Below are 24,899 nucleotides of genomic sequence, written 5' to 3'. Positions count from 1 at the left end.
TGCACGCGTAATATCCCAGTGGGCAAGACTTCATTAGCGGTGTTTGGAGACACGTACAGCAGCCCTATTATAAATCACCTGATTGCCAGACATGCGCAATAGGGCTCTAAACAGTGTTGATAGCCATACAGACATAATTACTGAGCTCAGCATAGCAAGCCAGTCAAAGCCCTGTCAGAAGTGGACATACAGGGCAGAGACCAACCTACCGGCCGTGCAGGCTCCATCCCTGGCAAATACAAATGAAAGGGGAGAAATATATATCGTAACAATTTATGATCAACAATTTCAGTAGTGCTCAAATTGTTACGGATGATATAAAAAACTCACCATTTGCATAATGTATAAAAAGATAAAACACATTAAAACTAAAAAGCGTCAGAGCAACCAACCTCCACTTTACAGTGTATATTAATATTTAAAATTCTAAAAGATTTCAAAAACCCATTTATAGAACCACACAAAGAAATTTGTTTCTATAATTAGACACTTAATTCATGTATATAAAAACTCACACATAAAAAATTCATATATAAAAAGTTTCACATATAAAAAATCCATTTAAAAATATTCCCATGAAAAATCTTTTCTATGCAAAAAATTCATATAAAAATCACATGACCTAAAATTCAATTAGCGATCCGAAATATAACAATTTAAGTCAAACTCTACATTTAGACAAACAAGATAACTCTACATTTAAACACATAGGCACTGCCACCTTAGTTTCATATACCCAGTATGAGTCGTGACGGCTAAGTTGTCGGATAAAATTACCCCCCTCCAGTGCTTCTTAACTCTCTCAACACCTCAAAATTTGAGATGTCTGGGGTCACTATTGTGAAACAATTTAAAATGCTTAGAAATGTTATGGGTTATGAGTCCTTTCTTAATATTATTAACATGTTTACCAATTCTGACTTGTAACGGTATGGAAGTTCTACCTACGTATTGCAAGCCACACTCGTATTCCAACATATATACAACTCCTGTGGTCAACTCTTTGATTTTATAAGTCTTGTTCATAGCAGCTGCCACAAAATCCTTTCTTTGCTTCATATTACCTCGCCTGCCTACAGGCTGGAAATCGCCCGCACGCATAGAAGCCAGTCAGAAAGGAAAAGAGCCTATTCTCTACTTGAGTAGGGGGGTCAATTACCCCTGGCGCTAATCTGTCCCTAAGCGTGGGTGCCTTTCTGTACATGAACTGAGGCCTTTCGGGAAGGACTGGACCCAAAATCCTGTCCTGCTTTAATATAGGCCAATGCCTCTGGATGATTTTTTCGAACTTCTTATATTGGATGTTGTAGTCCAGAACCATCTTCTTATTAGTAGAAGTATTTGCATTCTTACGTGATATGCTGGAAACCAAAATCTTTCTATCCATTTTTCTTACCATTTCCACCTCCTTCTCAAGGCCTAATCTATCATACCCTTTCTCCTGGAATCGAGTTGACAGAACCTGAGACAACCTGAGAAAATCTTCCTCTGAGGTGCAGTTCAGTCGTAGATGAATAAACTGCCCTCTGGGTATGTTACACAGCCATTTGGTATGATGACAACTCCCTAATGGAATGAAAGAATTCTGGTCCGTCGGCTTAAAATGATTGATCATCTTAAAAATATAATTTTATTTAAAAATTTCTAGATCAAGAAAGACTGTCCGCTCAGTACTAATATTCCAAGATAAAATAATATTTTTATTGTTGGCATTTATTTAAAAAAACTCTAAACCAGATCTTTCGCTCCCTCCCAAATCATAATTAAATCATCAATATACCTATGGTAACATACTAGCTCAGGGCACACATTGTTCCTCCCAGTGGGTCATAAATAAATTGGCCACACTGGGAGCAAACCGAGCCCCCATTGCAACTCCCCTAGTCTGTAGGAAGCACTGCCTATTGTACCAAAAGTAATTTCTCGACAGACAAAAACTCAGACAACTCAAAATAAATTTCTTATGTTTCCTCAGGAGGTCAGATGACAAAAAAGCCCATCTGATCGAAGAAAAAGCGCCTTCATGACTAATAATAGTATACAGTGAACTGACATTCGCTGTGATTAGGAAACTTGCTGAGGAGGCTTTAAGGTTCTCAAGAATCTTAATGATATGGTTGGTATCTTTTAAGAATGCCTCAGTGTTAATCACCATGGGTTGGAGGAAAGTGTAAATGTATTGACCCATTCTAGATGAGACTGAGTCAAAAACCATTGACAATCGGTCTCCCTGGTGGATTAACAGTATCCTTATGCATTTTGGGCAAAAAGTAAATTAGGGGGTTCTGCAAAACAGGGGGTCTAAAAATAGAGCCTCCTTTTATTGAGCTCCCCTACTTGTTTCCCCTTTTCGATCAGGACATGCAACTCCTCTTTAAATTTAAACATTGGGTTCTTAGATATTATACTATACCTATTATTATCTCTGAGTAAATTTTCTATCTCATTCCTATAGTATGCATTACTTAGAATGACAAATCCTCCTCCCTTATCTGCTGGTCGGATTACTAGGTCCTTTTTGGTTTCCAATAGCTCAATGCCCCTTTTGATATAAAAGGGGTCATTAGCCTTTCGGACTACCAGTCTTTCAAGGTCCTTAGCCACCATGTTTTTAACCACTTCCCACCCGGCCAATGCACATATACGGCCGGGTGGGAGCCGTCTACTTCTGATAGGACGTTCAGGAACGTCCTTCAGAAGGAGGGGGATCACGCGCGTGTGTGCCCGCGCAGCGGCGTGATCCCGATGTGCTCGTGTCACCCCGACACGGCGCATCTCAGATCGGCAGGAGGGCTCTGTGATTGGCCCTCCTGATCACATGACGACCGTGTCCAATCACGGCCGTCATGTGATGTAAACAAACAGCCGGTTGCTAGGCAATCGGCTCCTCCTCTCCTCACACAGAAGTCATCGCTGAGGAGAGGAGAGCAGATCGCTGCAGCCGGCTGGTGATCAGTGAGTGTGAGCTGTTTTTACAGCTTTTTACTAACTGATCACCAGTCTAGTGTAAACACAAATCACCACACAGTGTAAACACACATGTCACCACAATACACATGTCACCACACATGTCCCCAAAACACACATGTCCCCAAATAATAAAAAGTGATGTCCCCAAATAAAAAAACACATGTCCCCCACATATGTCCCACTAAAATCACATGTTCCAATGATTATCTGCACACATATGTATGTGATCACCTGCACACATCTGTACATGATCATTTGCGTACATATGTCCGTGATCACACAAACCAATTATTATACACTTAAAGCGGAGGTCCACCCTAAAGTGGACCTTCCGCTCATTGGAATCCCCCCCCCCTCCGGCGCCACAATTGGCACCTTTCAGGGGGGAGGGGGGGTGCAGGTACCTGTACAGTACAGGTATCTGCACCCACTTCCGGGATAGCTCTCTGCGGAAAGGGGCGTAGATTACGCCCCTTTCCGAAAGTCCCCCGCTGCCTGCTGGGAAACACACAGATCCCAGAGGCAGCGGGTCCATCCTTATTGCACAGCGCGACTCGCGCATGCGCAGTAGGGAACCGGGAAATGAAGCCGAAAGGCTCCACTTCCTGATTCCCATACCCAAGATGGCGGCGGCAGCACCTGAGAGGATCGAGAGATCGGCTTCGGGTGCCGACATCGCAGGCGCGCTGGACAGGTAAGTGTCACTATTTTAAAAGTCAGCAGCTGCAGTATTTGTAGCTGCTGGCTTTTAAAAAAAAAAAAAAACGCGGACTCCCGCTTTAACGGAATTTTTTTTTCCAAAAACATGTAGCAGAATACATTTTGGCTTAAATTTATGACAAAATTTGATTTTATTGGATTTCTTTTAAAATAGAAAAAAGAAAATATTGGGTTTTTTTTTCAAATTTACGCTTTTTTGCGCTTATAACGCAAAAAATAAAAAAAGGAGTCGTGAATAAATACCACCAAAATAAAGCTCTATTTGTGCGAACAAAATGATAAAAATTTAATTTGGGTACAGTGTAGCATGACCGCGCAATTGTCATTGAAAGTGCGAGAGCGATGAAAGCTGAAAATTGGGCTGGGAAGGAAGGGGGCGAAAGTGCCCTGTATTGTAGTGGTTAACAACATCAATGTGTTTAGTATCCACATTTGGAGAATTAAAAATTGACCTATTACGAAGGTTCGAATGTATACCTTCAGATGTTTGAGAAATCCTAACTGATGAACTAAAGGAGTTAGAAATAAAGCATTTCTTAATATTGAGGCCCTAATGTATTTCTGTATACTAATATATGTTTGAAATTTGTTTAAGTTATGTGTGGGGGCAAACTTTAAACCTCTATCCAATACCCGAATTTCATTGTCGGTTAAAGGTCCCACTAAGATTATATAATTCTGTGCCTATCCTCTTGTTCTTTTGAACTCTCCTGCCCCCTCTCCTTCCTCTCTGAGTTTTCTTTTTCATTACTGGCCATTGTCGTTGAAGCTGTGTTGTGGTGGGGGGAGGCTCCCCTGCCATCCCCCTGGGTTGGGAGGCATGGATGGAGCGCCCCTGCCCATTCCTCTCAGGGGTCCCCGAAAATCCCCTCCCTTTGGGGACCTTGATATTGTAATGTGGAGAATCAGTTATAGGTGGGAAATCTATAGTATCTTAGTATACGAATCTTGGAAATCTGGTGCATGTTGGTAATTATTCTGAAAAGAGGAACCCTCATGATAATCATCAAGGGTGCGAGCCCCCCCCCCCCCCTTACCTCTCCCCCTTCGATTTTTACCTCTTATTATGGACAACGTAATAATGTCCATCTCCTGGTGATGTACCTACTTCATCATAAGTGTATGTAACATTTCCTATGGGGGTAGGTAATGGTGTATTAAAATCCCCTGGATTAGTCAGGACTGGCTGATTGGAGATCATGGTTGGATCAACTGAGCTCATTTGCCATTTGTACATGTTCTCTTTATCAAAAAGTCCCTAATACATTTTTTTCTTTTTCTTATTCTGTGTATCACGATCCCATTTGACTATCTATTTTTTAATTCAGTAGATAATTTAGGAAATTCATCAGTATCTTTATGTGGCTCTATTAAATTGTTTAGCTCACAAATCAGGATCTCTAAGGATTTCATTTTCCTCTGTTTATGTAACAATAAAAATTCCATTAATTGCAGACCTTTTTTAGTAAAGATTTCCCCCCATTCCTTCATGGACTGATCATCCATGAGTCCATCATTGGGGGGCACATCCCATCTAAGACATCTAGGAATAAGTTTAGCTGAAATATATTGTTCAAATGATATGATATCCCACCAAGCTTTCACCTTTTTTCTCAAAAACATGTCCAAGTTTTCTGAAGGTATGTACCAGTTCATTAGTTTGTTCGGTTTGCTAGAAAATATATCCCCTATTATAATTTCTCTTTTTTCTAAATATTGGAATACCTCCATAGTATTGCAGCCGGATTGTGGTAAATTGGAATTGCAATCAAAAATAAATAGTGATCAATCGGCGCAAACAAATATCCTAACCTAAAAAGAGGCTATAACACTCAAGGTCAAAAATACAAATCCTCAGTAAACTTTTAAAAGTTTCTGACATCGCTCTGACTGGCTTTCTTTGCTGAGCTCAGTAATTATGTTCGTATGGCGATCAACACCGTTTTGAGTGCTACTGCGCATGTCTGGCAATCGGGTGCCTTATAAAAGCGATGTTGTACGTGTCTCCAAACACCACTGATGAAGTCCCGTCCACTGAGATGATACGCGTCTCTTTGAGACATGCTTGCAGCTAGCAGCAAACAATTTCATTCTTAGCACTGGGATCACAGTGCTTCACTTGTGAGTAGTTTTACTGTTGGATTTAAATAAAATGTAGTGTTTTTATACAGAGAGCACTATGGATATCTCATTTTGATCTTACATGGTACAACCAGGTTTGTCTGTAACAACATTGATTGGGAGATCTGATGAGCGATTTGGAGTAGTAAAGAAGTGAATGGGTAATATGAGCTGGGTCTCTGGAAAACATCTTTACCTCTTTAACAACTTTTGTAGACCTGTTAGACCAGTAGGTCCACTGTGCAAGGTGAGCGGCCTGTATTTCTGTCGGTGGTGGTATTTTCACGAATCTGCACCAGATCGAAAAGCATCTTTACCAGCACAAGTGTTCACAGCTGAGGACTTTATCTGCCTTACTCCCTATTTTACTCATTTATATGCATGGACTTTCTCCCTGAAGTTTTTTAATTCATACATTCATTAATCCTTAGCGATTTAGTTTAGTTCTTTTTTCAACCTGACTAACTATGATACTATGATAATGTCTCTTCTAGTTAGTCTGTGGCAGTTTTGGTGGTGTCATCTTCCTCCTCCTTCTTATTGTTCTTAAATATCAGCATCTGTTCTTTCTAGTCAAGCTGATGACATGTTGCTAGGCAACAGGTAACCAAAAATGAATAATTGAAGATTTGTGTATATGTAGAATACTGTATTGCCTACAGCTTTTATGTTACCTTGCTTTGATGTCAGATCTGCAGGAGATACTGATGATAGATATTCTCAACAGGCTTTGTTGGATTTTCTGGTGGTATCTGCCTCACAAACCTCTGAAGGAGGCCAACATTTCCAACTTATATGTTGTAAACTAATACTGGGGCAGAGGAGCTGGCCATAGAGATTCATCAAAGGAAAGTTGTTGCCTTGGAACTGGTATGTGGGCAAGAAGCCATGAAATACCAGAGAAGATGAAGAACCAGTTCATCAGAGGCTTATGTGGTAGCCAGTTTTCTTCATGACAGATGTCCTTTATAAAGCAATGTTCACAACTCTTCTGCTGTACTGAATTCCCAAACAGTGGAATCATCCCTGCAGTTCTCTCTTATGGACTACAGAACACCTCCCCTTCTTCCTAAGACTCAGGATTTCACTGTAACAGGGGCAGAGTTGTCAGCTCAAAAGGAAAGTTAGGATCTCACTTCTGGCAGGATTTCCAGGATTTCTTCAGGATGTCATTTCCTTAGCTTTGCCCCCTCCCTCCTTGAACATCATAGACCTCTCCTCTTCTAGGAGTGTCTTAAAGTGGATGTAAACCCAAAAATGTATTTATTTATTTTTGTCTGGTACAATATAGAGCAGTGTTTCTCAACTCCAGTCCTCAAGGTGCCCCAACAGGTCATGTTTCCAGGATTTCCCTCAGATGAAACGGCTGTGGCAATTACTAAGGAAGTAAAACTGATCAAATCACCTGTGAAAATAATGGAAAGCCTGAAAACATGACCTGTTGGAGTGCCTTGAGGACTGGAGTTGAGAAACCCTGATATAGAATATGGGATTTCAGATCAACTGTGCCCAGTCTTGCCACAAAATGTTAATCCAGCTATGCGCAATCCTCATATTTTTTTTCAGTGAAATAAAACGGACAAACTGTGAAATCTTTGTCAGTTCTTCCCCCTTGCTGTGATTGACAGGTAATTTACATATCTCGTGCACTAGCCTAAGACATGCATTATTTTTTAATTCCCACCCCCACTCATTTCTTTATCAGCTCTGCAAGGATTGGCTGTTCTACACCTCAGTATGATTTGGCATGCTGAAGTCATGTTGGAACTTTTCTGGGTTTTGACTGGATGTTAGTGATCATAGAAGAAGTTCAGTGTAAGAAATATACATGAGAAAATGCATGTTGATAAGGGGAGTGTAGAGGTGGGCGGGGAGTCTACTGACATCATGACTCCACCCACTTAGCCCTGGAAAACAGACCCACCCAAAAAATCTGCAGTTTTTCGGGTCTCATAGCATACAAAGGGGAGACATTTGACAGATAAGTATACATGCAGGAGGCATGTATATCCTTCTAGATAACCAATATTGCAGTAGTTTAGAAAGGATGAGAGTGGGTTTACATCAACTTTAAGTATTGTTTGTGCAGGGTCCTCCACATCTGCCTTACATAAGCCTTTATATAGCTGTCAGGGGAGAAGTAATGGCAATACTATAGAGCAGTCTTCTCCAAACTGACATCCATGTGTCATATTCAGAACTTTGCTTGCCTTCATCTGGCCCTTGGGACACTATTCCTCCCACTGACACTAACAACGGGGTTCTATTCCTCCCACTAACACTGATGGGCCACTGTTCCTCCAGTTGCCACCAATGTAGGATGACCACGTGTCCCAGATTGCCCAGAATTTTCCTTGAATTCATATTTGTGTCCCGGGCACACAGCCACACTAATAAATGGCTCGGACAGGGGCAGATCTGCTTGGCTCGGGCCGGCCAGGTCGGCTTGGCTTGGACAGGTCCATTCTGCTCCAGCGGGTAGAATGTCCGCTCCACTCAGACAAGCTACACAAGCCGCCTTCCCCAGTCATCTCTATGGAGGGCTCCGTGTGCCGCGCTGCACGCTGGGAAGTGTAGTTTCCAGCGAAGCCCCGCTGACATGGCGGATAGAAGGCGCGGAGGGGGCGCTGGCCTCATCCCAGGACAGCGGGGAGGAAGAGGAGTCCGGCAGGCAGAGCACAGGCTTCAGGGAACAGCCTACTAGGAAGGAAGAAGTGAGAACTGAGAGGTCGGGAGACAGTCAGAGGCAAGTCAGTATGTGTAAGTGTCCCCTGTGCATCCCACTGTCCCCCTGTCCATCCCACAGTCCCCCTGTGCATCCCACTGTACATCTCACTGTCCCCCTGTCCATCCCACTGTCCCCCTGTGTATCCCACGGTCCCCCTGTGCAATGTCAAAAATCATCTTTTTTTTGGGGGGGGGGGGGGGTCTCCCTGAATGGCGGTTTGGAAATGTGGTCACCTTACACCAATGGTGGGTGGGAGCACTATTCCTCCCTATAACAGTAATGAAGGCACAATACTCCTTCCATCATGTCATCAATGATAGGGTGCTATTCCTTCCACCAATACTAATAACTGGGCCTTAGGCCGCGTACACACGGGCGGATTGTCTGCCCAACTTAGTCCGCTGAACCGTGTTTCAGCGGACAATCCGCTCGTGTGTGGGCTTCAGCGGACTTTTTCAGCGGACAGTCTGACGGACTAAGTCTTTCGGAATTTCCGTAATTTTGTCCGTCCAAACTTGGTTTCAGCGGACAGTTCGCTCGTGTGTAGGCAATTTGGACGGACTAAGTATGGCGCATGCTCAGAAAGGATTTACACGCCGAAGGTTGCATTGCAGTGTATTGGACGTCGAATTTCTAGTCCCGTCGTACGTGCCGTACACGTCATCGTGCAAGCTTTCGGCGGACTGTCTGCTCATCGTGTGTGGTCAAGTCTGTTCATTCAAAAGTTGAACGGACTGTCTGTCGGATTGTCTGACGAACTTAGTTGGGCAGACAATCCGCCCGTGTGTACGCGGCCTTAGGGTTAACCTAATTTCCTGCATGTTTTACTGAGCTCTGCCTCTCTCCCTGCACTGTTAATAAAAGGGGGGGGCTCTGCCCAGACAGGCACAGTCTGCATGGGAAGAGACACAGACAAGAGCCAGCATGTATTTTCCAGCCACTTCACAGAGCTGCTGCAGCTGCCAGAGAGAGCCTCGTCTGCCTCTAGGAGCCTTCCACATGTAATGGGATTGCTAGGACCTGCAGTCCACGCTGCTAGTTGCTAGACCAGTTACGGACATTTTCCTGTGCAGGTACGCTGGGGCAGCCACAAGCCTGAGTTAGGCACTCAGGACATTAGGGAAAGACTGTGCACTTTGGAACTGTTTTGGAACTGTTATGCTGAGAGTTTTCAGAAAAGCTTTTGAAACCTTGTCCTTGGATGGTCTAAAGTTACTAAAGGAGTATATGTAAGTAATCAGCACACAAAGTCTACAGCTTGGATCAATTGAAACACATTGTGGTATGGAGACAGCAGTGCAAGAGTTAATGCGGTACAGAAAACCCAGAGGGTCAGGAGGTTAACCAGGCAGTCTTCTATTTCATTACTCTGAGTCTGGAGAGTGGGGTCTCAACATCCGCTATTGATCATAAGTTGGCAGGTTTGGCCTTCTGCTTTAAACTACAAGGCTGCAGGGACTAGACTAAGGAATTTTTGGTTAAGCAGGCAGTCAAGGGGTACTGGAGAGACCAGAAACGCAGGGATGGGAGTTGCCCAGTTTCCTTTTCCATGTTACAGGACCTGTTTATTCACTTAAGTTCACTTTGTAGTTCTGTGTATGAGTGTTCATTATTTCGGGCAGAACTTGCCTTCTTTGGGGCGTTAAGGGTGGGTGAGTTAGACAGCCCTTCCAAAGGGGCTCACGAGGGCCTGCTGGTGCATGAAGTGGCTTGTTCATGGGATTTGGTTAGCTTATTGGTACAGAGGTCCAAAACCGACTAGAGCGGGAAGGGCATGCAAATTGTTGTGTTTCGCATTCCGTATTCCCTCATCTATCCAGTAGGGGCAATGGAATCCTTTCTTTCAGTACGTCCGGGATTGCGGGATTCCTTCCTGGTACATTTGGATGGGTCTGCATTGTCCCGTTTTCAGTTCATAGAACTATTCTGTAAGCGTCTAAAGGTTACAACCCTACGGACTATGCCTCCCACTTCTTTCTCATCGGGGCAGCCACAGAGGCTGCTCGGGTGGGTTTGGATGACGAGGCGGTTTAAGCTCTACATTCACCCTCATTTGCTGCAAGATTAGGGCCATTTCAGGGGTTTCTGTTTGTGTGTCTGATTGTGCTGTTACGTGTTTTGTTTGTTTCCTTTTTTCAGAGAGGTCAGCTTGGTGTGAATTCTGGGTCATTCATACGTATTTTGGGGGGCCACATGAGCAGATGTACGGCCTAACGGTAGGCAGCTGGGCATCCCTAGACAGGAAGCTCAGGTTCGGTGGATTTGCTGTGGAGCAGGGTGGTCCCAGAGGTACATCACTTCTCTAGTCTTGATAGCGCCCGTGACATTTTGGTGCTGCACGTGGGTGGCAATGATCTGGGGGTCAAGTCAATGCGTGAGCTTATACGCAACATGAAATTTGACTTCCTGCGTCTACGTACATCATTCCCTGGGATGCTGATAGTGTGGTCCGATATGGTGGGTAGGACATCTTGGCATTGGGCTTGGACGGTTAAAAAAGGTTGACAAGGCCAGCGTAAAAGTTAATAAAGAGATGGGTAAATTTGTAGCTCGCAATGGGGGTTTGACGGTACAGCATAGGGAGCTAGAAGTGGATACCTGGTGGTATCTTCGGAGTAATGGGGTGCACCTTAAGGCTGTAGGCATTGCTCTGTGGTCCCTGGGGTGGCAGGAAGGAATCCAGAGGGCATTAAGGGTAAGGCTTTACCCCTTATGTGCTGTGGCAGTGGTGGGTCTTTGGAGAAGGAGAAAAAGTCTGGAAGATAAAAATGGTTGGGACCCATCTGTGGTATGGGGTTCTTGGTTTCATTCCAGTTAACGTGGGGTTTAACTAGAAATAGGTAAAATGTAGGTCACTGCTGATGAGGAGTATCATCTCTGAGTCGGTGTTTTGCTACTGAAGGCCTAAGTTGATGAAAAGTTTGTCACAGTGACCAGGTTGTGTATTGTTGCCCTGAAAGACCCCCAAGATTTAGTCTAACAATTTCGGCTGATGGTTATGTTTAAATGTTATTTGTTTGAAGATATGTGTTTTGTTAAATAAAAGGCTGCTATGGCCATTTTACTACAAAAGATCTTTATCGTGTCTTTTATCGGATAATTGGGGGTTGGAGGTTGGAGGTTATGGTCTAGCAGGTTTGGGCAATGCTAGAGGTTATCTGTCCTTCACATGTCATGTGTATCCACAGGTTAAAAAAAACAAAAACTCATCTATGGTCAGCTTTACCTGCCTGTTTACTGTCTTCTGTGGAATGTACACAAAGCTGCACATGCACAATTCAGTTTACATTCAGGGCATGCTGTCTTGGTGTCAAGATGCATGAACTCTTGTGCATGCATGGAAGTTACCTCACCACATGCCAGCCAACCAAGATGACTACAGATAAGATACAGCACCCAGAAAAAGCTGGGGGGAAGATGCTGGTGCTGGCATTGGACGTCATAGTTGTCGGATTCTTGTAGAGGAGATAAGTATTTGTGCACTTTGCTTCCACTGTAAATAAGCAAATCAATTTAAATGAATTCTCTGTAGAGGTATTTTGAGAACCCTCTGACAGACATAACAGGCACCATGCTCTCTCTGGAATTTTATGAATTTCATGTAAATTCTGCTTTGTCCTTTTAGAGCACATAGTCTCAAAGTCATCCTAAAGTGTTTTGGTTGCTGTCTGTGTCTCCATTGGAGAGATTTCTCAGTACTTCCTGTGCCAGTGACACTTTTCGCTAGGATAGCAACTGAGATCTTCTCAGACAATAAAAAATAAACCTGAAGAAAGAGGAGCGAGGGATGAAAGCTTCACTCCACTAATCTCATCTGTGTTCAGAAAATATTTTTATTTTGGTTCAGTAAAAATAACCATTTTAACCAGCTGTTATAATATCTGTTCCAGTTTGAACCTAGCTGATGAAGTCCAGCTAGAACAGGCATTTGATAGATTTGTTCAGATGTTTTTATTTGTCCTGAAACCGTTCAAACTTTTTCCAATCCACTCCATTTCAGCCCTGATGAAGAGGGCCAAATGGAGCCCCAGAAATGTATTGGCTGTTTTTACTGAGCCTAAATATAAATATGTTCTATACACTAATCATTGAAGTGGCATTTCCATCCTGACTATTCTGATTCTCTGATTCCTTGAGGTCTACCTTGAGGGCCCTTAAAGTCTTTTTTTTTTTTTTTTTTAGATAAAAATAACAAACATGTTATACTTACTTACCTGTCCTGCACCATTGGTTTTCCACAAAGCAGCCCTGATCCTCCTCTTCTCAGGTCCCTCTTCGCTGTTCCTGGCCCCTCCCTCCTCTTGAGTACCCCCACAACAAGCAGCTTGCTATAGGGGTGCCCATCCAGACACAGAACCGTGGCCACCTTTCTCTCCGCATTGGCTGACTGACTTTAATTGACAGCAGCGGGAGCCAATGGTGCCACCGTGGCTGTCTCAGCCAATGAGGAGAGTCCAGGGCAGCCGAGACACTCCTGCAACACCGCTGGATCTAGATAGGGCTCAGGTATGTAATATGGAGGCTAAAGGGGGCTGCTGCACACAGAAGGTTTTCTTTTTCTTAATGCATAGAATGCATTAAAAGAGAAGTATGGGTTTTCATTTTTTTTTATATTCATACTTACCTCGGTGGATGGAGCATCAGATTGATGCTGCAGTTGTCCCCCGCACTGAGAACCAAGCCACTGAACACTGCCAGTGGCTTGGTTCTCACTCCTCCCCGAGCAGTGAGATGCTGCCAGTCAGTCAGCATCTCTCCTGCTCTGATCCCTCATGCTCATTGGAGCAATGAGCTTTGGAGGGGCAGGGAGAAGCCGCCTCAGCGGCTCGATAAGACTGCCATCAATCAAGGCAGCTGGCAGATTCAGACTTGGGAAGTCGGGATAACGTGCTGCCTCGACTGATGGCAGTGATGTCAGCGGAGAGCAGACTTCAGATCGCTCTCCGCTGAAAATTAGTCACAGGAGTGCAAAACAAATTGTACTGCTGTGACCCAGAGGAGAAGCCCAACCTAAAAAGCTCAGGTTGGACTTCTCTTTTACGATAAAAAACCTTCTGCCTTCACAACCACTTTAAGAGCTAGGGAGCTGCCTACAGATCCACACGGCCTTATTAAAATACTTACCAATAACTTAAGCATATGTTATTATTAAAATTTCCCTCAGCTGCACGGAAATTCATTCCACCCTTTAGTACAGGTAATGCTGAAGTTCACAATAATAATTTTTTTTTTATAAATGGGATTTTCATTCTTGAACAACTGTTTCCCTGCATAGTTATTACATTTTGTTTTACTTGCACTTCCCTTTTAGATTACAAGCTCCTGCGAACAGGGCCCTTTTAAATCTCTGTTCTTAAATTGTATTGTAAAGTTACTGTCGCACTGCTCAAACTGTTGGTGCTATATAAATACTGTATAATTATAATAATGAAATGGTGCACATAACTGAATAATCTATAAATCCCCTTTATGTGTCTGGTCCGATCACCTGCTAATCTGTGAACAAATCTCCTACCAAAACTGAAGTAGAACAGAATGGATGCGACATCTGTGTCCACTCAGTTTTTTTCTGCAGCACCTTTTCTAGACCTATATTAGATCTATGAGCAGCTAAATGTAAATGAACTTGCATCCCATCAGACTACCTTCTGTTTGTCACGTTTAGGTCTTTAAAAAATGGAAAGGATGCAGACCTTTTCCATTTTATTTCAGGACCTGGACGTAATTGGATGTAAACAGATGCACATCTGTTTACAATTGACTGCCCATAGACTTACATATTTCCAATCATGATCATTCAGGTCGTAAAAAGCAGAACAGGACCTTTTCTATTTTTTCCTGGACCTGGAAGCTCTTGGAGGTAATCAGTTGTAATTAGACACAGATCTGTTTACAACCGCCTGCCCGTAGACTAAGGCCGGCCATACATGGGTCGAATTCTGAAAGAATTTTCTTTCGAAAATCTTTTCTAAGAATTTTCGTTTGAATTTCGTACCATTGGACGATTTTCATGCAGCCATTGAATTTGAGTGATTAGGCACGTTCGAAATTTTTTGAAAAACAAATGATTTTCTAATCAATGATGGGAGAATAGTTTCAGAAATATAATTGAAAAAGAAATGCGCATGAGCACAAGAAAAGAAAATTCCCGGAAATAAAAGTTCCCAGCCACGAAAATTCTTTTCTGTAGCAAAATGAGGTGAAATTGAAGGCTTGGCTGGTCAAATTTAAAAATCACTGGTGGCACCATTGCATCACAAAATGCACAAAATTTCTGATTTTTTAAAGAAAATTCAGTCAGAATTCGACCCATATATGACCTGCATTAAGCACTACTGCATTACATAGGTCGAATTTCGAAAGAATTTTATTTTGAAAATCTTATCTAAGAATTTTTGTTTGGCCCCTTTCACACATGCGGACAGTATGTCCGTATTTCATCCATCCGTTTGCGGATGAAATACGGACATACATGCATCCCTATGGGATAGCGGGTGTCTGCGGATGAACATCCGCAGACACCCACTATTGTCCGCCTCCGCTACTGTCCGATTCTGCAGACGGAGGAAAATGCTATTTTCCTGACACCTTCATGGCAGCACACACTGGGTTGTGACTCCGCCCCCACAACCTGACAGGATTGGATTAACTATAAATTTGAAGGGGAGACACCCTGCTGCATTCTATTTTTTATCCTCACCTGACAGGTTGGACGGACGGAGTTTTCCTGTTACAGATGAATAAGCCTCTACCGCATTCACCCCAGCAGGTTCAAGCCTCTCCTGTTTGGAAGTCCCTCCTGTACAGTCTCTAAAGGAGCTTCTATGGAGGGAACCCCCGCTCTGGTGGTCTCAAGGGGCTACTGGATTTCTGGCATTACCAAAGCTTTAAAGAAGCTTTTTTACCTTTGTAGTGGACTCCCCCTCTTCCTTTGCTTATTAATTCCTCTTATTTAAATAATATCCATCTTTTATTCCTATAGTAAGTGGTGGTTTATATTCCCTTTTTTTCTCTACCTTTGGGATTGCTGTCTCGTCTGCAGAGCAGATCGGATGAACACGGACAGACGGTCCGTGCTCATCTGATCCCATAGAGGAGAGCGGAGAGCTGACAGGGCGGTCCCTGCACAGTGTGCGGAGACCGCCCTGTCCGCCGCCGGCTCAGCGGGGACAACGAAGCGATCCGCCCCGTGTGAAAGGGGCCTTTGAGTTTCGCACCTTAATTGGCTGCAGCAACAGCCAGTTTTCATGCGGCCATCGAATTTGAGTGGTTGGGCATGTTTAGAATTTTTTGAAAAAACAAACGATTTTCTAATCAACGATGGGAGAATCATGCAAGAGATACAATCGAAGAAGAAATGAGCATGAATGCTAGAAAAGAAAATTCCTGAAAAGAAAAGAAAATTCCCGGACACAAAAAGTATTTTCTGTAGCAACATGAGGAGAAATTGAAGGCTTGATTGGTCAAATTTCGAAATCAATGGTGGCACCATCGGATCATGAAATGCACAAAATTCCTGATTTTTGAAAGCAAATTTGTTCAGAAACCAATCCATATATGGCCAGCATTAGGCTGTATTCATACTATATGCAGTGACAGAAGTTTTACCGCATGGTGATACGTCCCTCACCGCAGGGACACAAGGAAACAATTGCTTCTTATGTGTCCCATTCGCATTGCAGCGTACCGTGCCGAATTGTGCTGCAATGTACAGCAACACATTTGCCATATGTTTTGTACACTTCAAATAAAGTTTGTACAAAAAAAAGGAGTCATGTGATGCACTGAATCAATCACCACACTGCCCCCTACCTAGGGTTGCCGCCTCATCCCTTTAAACCCGAACACATAAAAATTCACAGGCTCTAAGGCTAATTTAAAGTAGCTAAGGCACCAAGTGAGTTTCATCACCACCTTAATCAGCCTCAGAACCTGTGTAATTAATATGTGTTCGGTTTTAAAGGGGTGAGATGCCCTGCCTTTACCGCAGCTGGTAACTGAGACCTGCTGGAGTGGCATTCGAAAAATCTACCAGTGTATGTCCAGATTAAACCAAACTTTTGGCTTTGTAACGTCTTCAATCTCTACAGAAATGTATATGGTGTGACACTCACCTTTCCACTAGATGACGCTCTGTTGGGAAGAACTTCACAGCTACCTGTATTCTCCAGTCAGAATGAAGGGCCCGGTATACAGTTCCATACGCCCCCTTGTTGATGAAGTTTAGATCTGTTAGTTTGGTGTTAGAGATGAATTGAAGGTTGCTACTGATGTTGGCGGTCTGCAGGTACAAGTTGTCCTGTTGACATTGTGCAGGAGAGGAACACCCAGTCTCCTGACTGCTCGTACTGGTGTTCATCTTGAGTCGCCACTCTTATCCCAAAAATGGAGAATTGTGATATTCCAGTGTGTGAAAACGTTGTAGCCCTGACTGTGAAATAAAAGAAATGTCTTCCTGGAATACGTAGAAGCCACACTGCCCCCACCCTCTCTGGCCCTCAGCACTATCCAGTCCTTAACTGGCGAAACTGAAAGAAGAAAAAGCACAGATCCTGCAGTTCCTGTTTTACCACCCACTTGTCTCATACCTCACATGTAAATGATCAGGGAAGAAGACTGCAAATAACGTATTATTCAAAAAAAAAAATAATCCTGTCAGGGGTTTATATTATTAGTCATCTTTCTGTAGCAGTTAAAACAGAGAAAGAGCTTTTTTTTTTTTTGGAGCTTTCTGTAGGTACAATGACCAAGGTTCAATGTCATTCCACCTTCAGAAAACAAACATGGTTTCTGTGAGCAGTGATGTCACCGGCTCCTCAGGTAATCCCCTGTCAGGACAGAATGTTTCATGCATGCAAGGCCGTGTTTATTTGTGAAAGGGAAAAACAGTAAGAAATCCCCAGATTAGGCAAGGCTTCTGAAATAATTTGAGAAAGTCTGTCAACCTTTTCTGTTAAGTTTTTAATGTTCCCAGGTCTAGTAGTAGTCAGGCTTAGTTTTCACCTGCGATTGGGGGGGGGGGGGGCACGTTTTACCCTTTATAAAAGTCATGGTAGACTAGTAGGTAAATCAAGCTGCATCTGTGAACTTCAAGAGCTGGCAAATTGCATTCTGCTAAATGTGATTGGCCAACTCTAGAGCTGACCAATCACTTACAGGGCTCTCAAAGGGGCACCCCCCCGATAGCATTGCCGGCGGCACCTGGGGTGGTTCCCGGGCTCTCCCGCTCCACCAGGTAGCCCAGGATGGCCGAAAACTGCTTCCCCCAGGAGTGCAGGAGAAACTCAGGGAACGGATCCCTCCTGTAACTAATGTGTGCCGTCACTTCTGGGGTCACTACTACTCTGGGGTCGCTACTGTAGCCGAGTATGCAGCTATCAAGACATGACATATGTTTGATTAGTTCCACTGGAGAGCAGAGGAGACATTGAGGGACTAGTATACACCCCCCCCCCCCCCCCCGCCACATCTCCATAAAACTACCTGCCCATGCTATCACATAAGGGGTTTGTTAGCCCCCTTGTTATAGCAATAAAGTAAAAAAATAAATAAAAAAATCTAAAATGTAAATATATATATATATATATATATATATATATATATATATATATATATATATATATATATATATATATATAAAAGCACCCCTGCCACCCCCATATAAAATTTGCAGCATAAGGCAAGCACATGTACACTCCCAGGTCACTTAATTTGGTACACCTGTTCAATTGCTTGGTAACATATATTGCTAATCAGCCAATCACATGGCAGCAACTCAATGCATTTAGAATGGTGAAGAAAGGGGATTTAGGCTGGATTCACACCTATGCATTTTTGGTGCTTTTTGCATTTTGCAGATTTGCACTACAGTCCATTTAAAATGGTTTCCTATGGAGCACGTTCTGTAGTGCAAATCTGCAAAATGCAAAAAGCACAAAAAATACATAGGTGTGAATCCAGCCTCAGATTACTTTGAATGTGTCTTGGCTGTTAGTGGCAGACGGGCTGGTCTGAGTATTTCAAAAACTGCCAATCTACTGGGATTTTCATGCATAACCATCTCTAGGGTTTACATAAAGTGATCCGAAAAAGAGGAAATATCCAGTGAGTTGTGCGAGGAGGAAAATGCCTTGTTGAGGTCAGAGGAGAATGGCCAGACCGGTTTGAGATGATAGAAAGGCAACACTACTTCTAATAACCATTTGTTACAACCAAGGTATGCAGAATACCATCTCTGAACACATAACACATCGAACCTTGAAGTAGATGGGCTACAGCAGCAGAAGACCATGCCAGGTGTCACTCCTGGCTGCTAGGAACAGGAAACTAGGCTAAAATTCACACAGGCTCAAAATTGCACAATAGAAGATTGGAAAAACATTCCCTGGTCCGATGAGTTTTGATTTCAGCCACGACATTCAGATGGTAGGGTCAGAATTTGCCATAATCATGAAAGCATGGATCCATCCTGCCTTGTATCAACGGTTCAGGCTGGTGGTGGTGGAGGTGATGTAATGGTGCGGGGGATATTTTTGTGGCACACATTGGGCCCCTTCGTACCAACTGAGTATCGTTTAAACACCACAGCCTACCTAAATCTTGTTGCTGACCATGTCCATCCCATTATGACTACAGTGTACATATATTCAGCAGGATAATGCACCATGTCACAAAGCTCAAATCATCTCACCACTGGCTTCTTGAACATGACAATGATGTCACTGTACTCCAATGGCCTCTATTGGATCTCAATCCAATAGAACACCTTTGGGATGTGGTGGAGCGGGAGATTCCTATCATGGATGTGCAGCTGACAAATCTCCAGCAACTGCGAGATGCTATCATGTCAATATGGATCGAAATCTGAGGAATGTTTCCAACACCTTGTTGAATCTCTGCCACAAAGAATTACGGCATTTCTGAAGGCAAAAGGGGGTCCGACGTGATAATAGCAAAGTGTACCTAATATAGTGGCCGGTGAGTGTATTGCTGCGTACACACGACTGGACTTTTCGACGGACTAGGTCTGACGGTCTTCCCGCCGGACTTTTGGCGGACTTCCAACAGACTTTCTGAATGAACGGAATTGGCCACACACAATCACACCAAAGTCCGACGGATTTAAACGTGATGACGTACGACTGGACGAGAATAAGGAAGTTCGTCCGTCCGACTAGCATGCAGACCAACGTATTTTTCGACTGGATTCGAGTCCGTCAGAAAGATTTGAAACATGTTCTAAATCTAAAGCCGTCTGATTTTTAGACAGCAATGGTCCGATGAAGCCCACACACGATCGAATTGTCCGGCAGATTCGTTTCGTCAGACCTAGTCCATCGAAAAGTCTGGTCGTGTGTCACGGTATTAGTCTACATCAATTGAGCCATACATGTGAGGTATTGTACATTGGAGTGAGAGCAATAATTCTGCTGTTATAGTTTACTGTTAATTTTTAACTGATGACCTGTAAAGGCTTTTAAAGGGGTGGGCCAGCTGACAACATTTTTTTTTTTTTAAAGTCAGCAGCTACAAACACTGTAGCTGCTGACTTAATAAGCACACTTACCTGTCCAGGGTGCCCGCGATGTACGCCACCCGAGGCCGACCCGTCCCTTGGGTCTCGGGTCCCGGGCGCTGCCATTCTATCTAAGGGAAGCAGGCAGTGGAGCCTTGAGGCTTCACTGCCCGTTTCCTAATACGCAAACGCGAGTCGCACAGCGCTTTGTGAATGGGGCGTGCTGTGTTCTGGGACGCACAGTTCCCAGAACACACCGTACCCCATTCCCCAGAAGATGACGCATGGAGGAGAGAAGACTGAAGATCACCGCGGAGTAGGAAGAGGCAGATTAGGACGATCTGCCTAGCAACAGGCATTTCTGGTAAGTTTAAAAAAAATATTTTCTTTTCATTTTTTTTTTTTCAGATTTTTTTTGCATTTTAATGTACTTTTTGTTTTTCAGGGTGGCCCTCCACTTTAACACTTGACATGCTTGGTATATATTTACTCACAACCCTATCTTTTGTATTTAACAGAAAATAGGCATATTGTGTTTGTTTGCATTAAAATCTATTTTAGGTTATTTTTTCCTGAAAATATGCATATTAACCACTTGCCGACCAGCGCACAACGATGTACGTCGACAGAATGGCACGGGCAGGCAAATGGGCGTACATGTACGTCCCTTTAAATTTGCCGCCCTGCACTCCCGCGCTGGTCGGGACCTCCGTGAGTCCGGTCGCGGGACCCGCGGACTCGATCGCCGCGGGCATCCCCGCGATCGTCTCACGGAGCGGCCGAATGGAGAAGTGCCGTTGTAAACAACATTTCTCCATTCTGCCTAGCAACTAGTGACGCTGATCTCTGCTCCATGTGATTGGAGCAGAGATCAGTGTTCACTAAATGAAAGCCCAACCCCCCCACAGTTAGTAACACACCCCTAGGAACACTTAACCCCTACACTGCCACCCACTGGTTAACCCCTTCACTGTCAGTGTCATTTACACAGGAATCACTGCATTTATATAGCAGTGATTACTGTATAAATGACAATGGTCCCAAAAATGTGTCAAAAATGTCCGATGTGTCCGCCATAATGTCACAGTCACAATAAAAATCGCTGATCGCCGCCATTACTAGTAAAAAAAAAAAAAAAAAAAAATTATTAATAAAAATGCCATAAAACTATCCCCTATTTTGTAAACGCTATAACTTTTGCGCAAACCAATCAATAATCGCTTATTGCGATTTTTTTTACCAAAAATATGTAGAAGAATACGTATCGGCCTAAACTGAGGGAAAAAAAAAGTTTTTTTATATATTTTTGGGCGATATCTATTATAACAAAAAGTAAAAAAGAATGCGTTTTTTTCAAAATTGTCGCTCTATTTTTGTTTATAGCGCAAAAAATAAAAACCGCAGGGGTGATCAAATACCACCAAAAGAAATCTCTATTTGTGGGAAAAAAAGGACGTCAATTTTGTTTGGGAGCCACATCGCACGACCGTGCAATTGTCAGTTAAAGCGACGCAGTGCCGAATCGCAAAAAGTGGTCTGGTCTTTGACCAGCAAATTGGTCCGGTCTGAAAGTGGTTAAATAACATATTAACCCAGATGTACGTCGGCACAATGGCACAGGCAGGCAAATGGGCATACAGGTACGTCCCTTTAAATTTGCCACCTTTCGGGCGCGCGCCCACAGCGGAAGTGTGCCCACAGGTCCCGGAAACTCAGTGTTCTCTGGCAGCCCGCAATTGCGGTGTGGAGAGGTAGAATGGGGACGTGCCTATGTAAACAAGGTGTTTTCCCATTCTGCCTTGTGTTATGACAGAGATCTACTGCTCCCTGCGATCGGGAGCGGTGATCAGTGTCATGTCCTAGGTAGCGTCTCCCCCCACAGTTAGAATGACTCCCTAGGACACACTTAAATCCCTTTATCGCCCCCTAGTGGTTAAACCTTCCCTACCAGTGTCATTTACACAATCAGTGCATTTTGATAGCACTGCTCGCCGTATAAATGACAATGGTCCCAAAATAGTGTCAAAAATGTGCGATGTGTCTGCCATAATGTCACAGTCACGATAAAATTTGCAGATTGCCGCCATTACTAATAACAAAAATTATAATAAAAATGCCATAAATCTATCCCCTATTTTGTAGGCACAAGCCAATCAATATAAGCTTATTTGGATTTTTTTTTTGTTACCAAATATATGTAGAAGAATACATATCTGCCTAAACTGAAGAAAAAAACGTTTTTTTATATATTTTTGGGGGATATTTATTATAGCAAAAAGTAAAAAATATTGTGTTTTTTTTTTTTTTCTAAATTTTCGCTCTTTTTTTGTTTATAGCACAAAAAATAAAAATCACTAAAAGAAAGCTCTATTTGTGGGAAAAAAAAGGACATCACTTTTGTTTGGGTACTGCGTCGCACGGCAATTGTCCATTTAAAGCGACGCAGTGCCGAATCGCAAAAAGTGCTCTGGTCAGGAAGAGGGTAAAATCTTCCGGGGCTGAAGTGATTAAATTCCAACTACCACCATTTTATTTTCCAGGGTCTCTGCTTTCAGACAATACATACATTTTGGAGGGTTTAATCCCTAGTAAAAAGCCAGATGTGTCAAAGCAACACTAAGCACGTTTACCATTTCCAAAAAACGTCGTGTGGTGTTGGGCAACAGCATCCGCATCTGAAATCACACTACTGTGTATGGGAATTAAAAGATATCCTTATTTTTAAAAACTGACCCATACACATCCACTTCTTAACAGTCCTGTCATTTTTTTTTTTAATGAAATTCTTTCTAAAGGCCCGTACACACGGTCGGACTTTTTGACAACAAACATGCAAATTAGCTGTTTTGGAGCAACATCCGACTGTGTGTACGCTCCATCGGACAAACTTTTTCTGTTTTCATCGGACTTTTGTTGGCTGTGCGAACGGACAAACTTTCTGGCAACAAAAGTCCGATGGAGCAAAGTCCGACCGTGTGTACGCAAAAGCATTGGACTTTTGTACAAGGTACAAACACGCATGCTCAGAACCTATGCAAACAATCAGACTACAATACAGAAGTTGACCAAAGGTGGCGCTGGAGTCATTGAACGTCCTCTTTTGAAGTGGCGTCAGTACGTTGTGATGTCACTACGTTCGTGTTTGTTGTCAAAAAGTCAGACCGTGTGTATGCAATACAAACTTGTGGGCCACGCCCTTTGTACAAAAGTCCACGGGAAAGTTTGTACAAAGTCCGATCGTGTGTATGGGGCTTTACTGTGTTTTCTGCCTCCTTGCAACATCCTCCGTCAGCTCCCAAACCTCTCCTTCCCCCCCCCCCCCCCACTTCAGTTTGTTTGGAACACGCAGTGCACGTTAGCTATGCACTTCTCTATGCACAGTACATAGTCACTGGTCTATCTCGGAAGTGAGTGAGAGAAGTTTGCTACTTTCTTTCATACAATGAGACCAGGAAGAACAAACGTAACCACCATCTAACAGGAAGTCAGATCACAGTAAAAAAAAAAAAAAGAAGGAATTTGGAGCTATGGGGAGGCTGAGAGCAATAGACAGAAGGTACTTTTTTGAGTCAAGAATACTACGCAAACTTGATTGGAATTTTTTTGTTTTTACATCAGAGTTTAGTGTCATTTTAAGCTTCAAAGGCAGCCAGACAAAGGTGTACTCATGATTCAGCTGGAAATCTTAGGGCGTCTGTACTCTGGATGGAGGAGCAACGGAGTCACCTTTGGACAGCAGCATGATCAATCTAGGGAGTAGGTAGTGCAAAGCTCCCAACTGTCCCTGATTTCGAGGGACTGTCCCTGATTTGGAACAAAGTCCCTCTCCCTCTATCCCTCTTTCATCATTATTTGTCCCTCATTTAGGTCTGATCTATATAGTTGTATATAAAATGCACTTTTTATCTTCAAAAAAGTGTTTCCCAGTGATAAACCTTTCCTCCAGTTTCTGAATGGCTGCATTTGTACATTTCAAAAGCCAATATAAAGGAATAGTAACGTAATAGTATATGACAATAAATAACACCAACAAATCACCATAATAAATATAAAATCATACTCCTGAATGAACATGTGATTAAATAAATGTGTAATACCTGATAAATATGTGATAATAATAATACATCCTAAAATAAAAGAAATAAAGTAATTATATCAAAAGTCCAGTGAATGATGTGAAAATGGTGATTTAATCAAATTCTTCTGTGCAAACAGAAACAGCAGTGCTTGTGAACCTCCACCACACAACATATGCACTTACCAGAGGGTAAGCTATACAGGGCCTGTAGTATTAAATCTGTGGTGTCAAATCAACCTCCAGACATCCATGGCAGGAATAAGCTGTGGTTAAAATGAGGACAAGCCAAATGATCCAAACTCAAAGGGCAGACCAGTAAGCAGTAATCCCGATCCCAATGAAAAAGGAAAACTCACCAAAACTTAGCGATCGCAGGGATCAGGCCTGACTCTGCGATCGCTGCAGTTATGTGTTTAGTGTTTTGTAAGTGACAGTGATCGATCGATACTGCACTTGGGTGGGCTGGGCGGAGGGGCAAAACGCAGGTGCCAGCAGGTATCTGGGCTGATCCCGCTAACAATGCGTTTTTTTGGAACCCTAAACTGCTGGGGACGCTAGTATAGATCTGATCAGATCAGATATTGATCTGTTCAGATTCTATACCACTACGGGAGGTGTATGCTTTGCGCGTGGGTGTTAGCGGTACTGGCACTAACCTAGCGCTGCCTGGGGCGACGCAGACCCTGACCCTAAAACCTAATTGATATCACCCGCCGGGTGATCAGGGGGTTAAACCTTTATTGGGTAATAAATGGTGGGTGCCCTGA

At 43.2% G+C, this 24,899-nt stretch overlaps 1 protein-coding gene across 2 annotated transcripts in view; it reads right to left on the bottom strand.

The window, feature by feature from the left end:
* Window positions 1-17,197, bottom strand: part of RIPK2 (receptor interacting serine/threonine kinase 2) — an 88,705-nt gene extending 71,508 nt beyond the window's left edge. The window contains exon 1 of one of the 2 annotated variants that reach the window (XM_077492991.1): window positions 16,654-17,197. In XM_077492991.1, coding sequence (XP_077349117.1) covers window positions 16,654-16,898 — 245 coding nt within the window. In that variant the 5' untranslated portion in view covers window positions 16,899-17,197. The remainder of the gene's footprint in view (window positions 1-16,653) is intronic. The other variant, XM_077492990.1, reaches the window with a different exon arrangement.
* Window positions 17,198-24,899: the final 7,702 nt, after the last annotated feature.

Source organism: Lithobates pipiens, unplaced genomic scaffold, assembly GCF_037356315.1.
Source record: "Lithobates pipiens isolate NorthernLeopardFrog02 unplaced genomic scaffold, aLitPip1_a1.2 Scaffold_19, whole genome shotgun sequence".
NCBI lineage: Eukaryota > Metazoa > Chordata > Amphibia > Anura > Ranidae > Lithobates > Lithobates pipiens.
The sequence above is the reverse complement of the archived record's forward strand: the minus strand, read 5'-3'. Positions and strand labels throughout refer to the sequence as shown.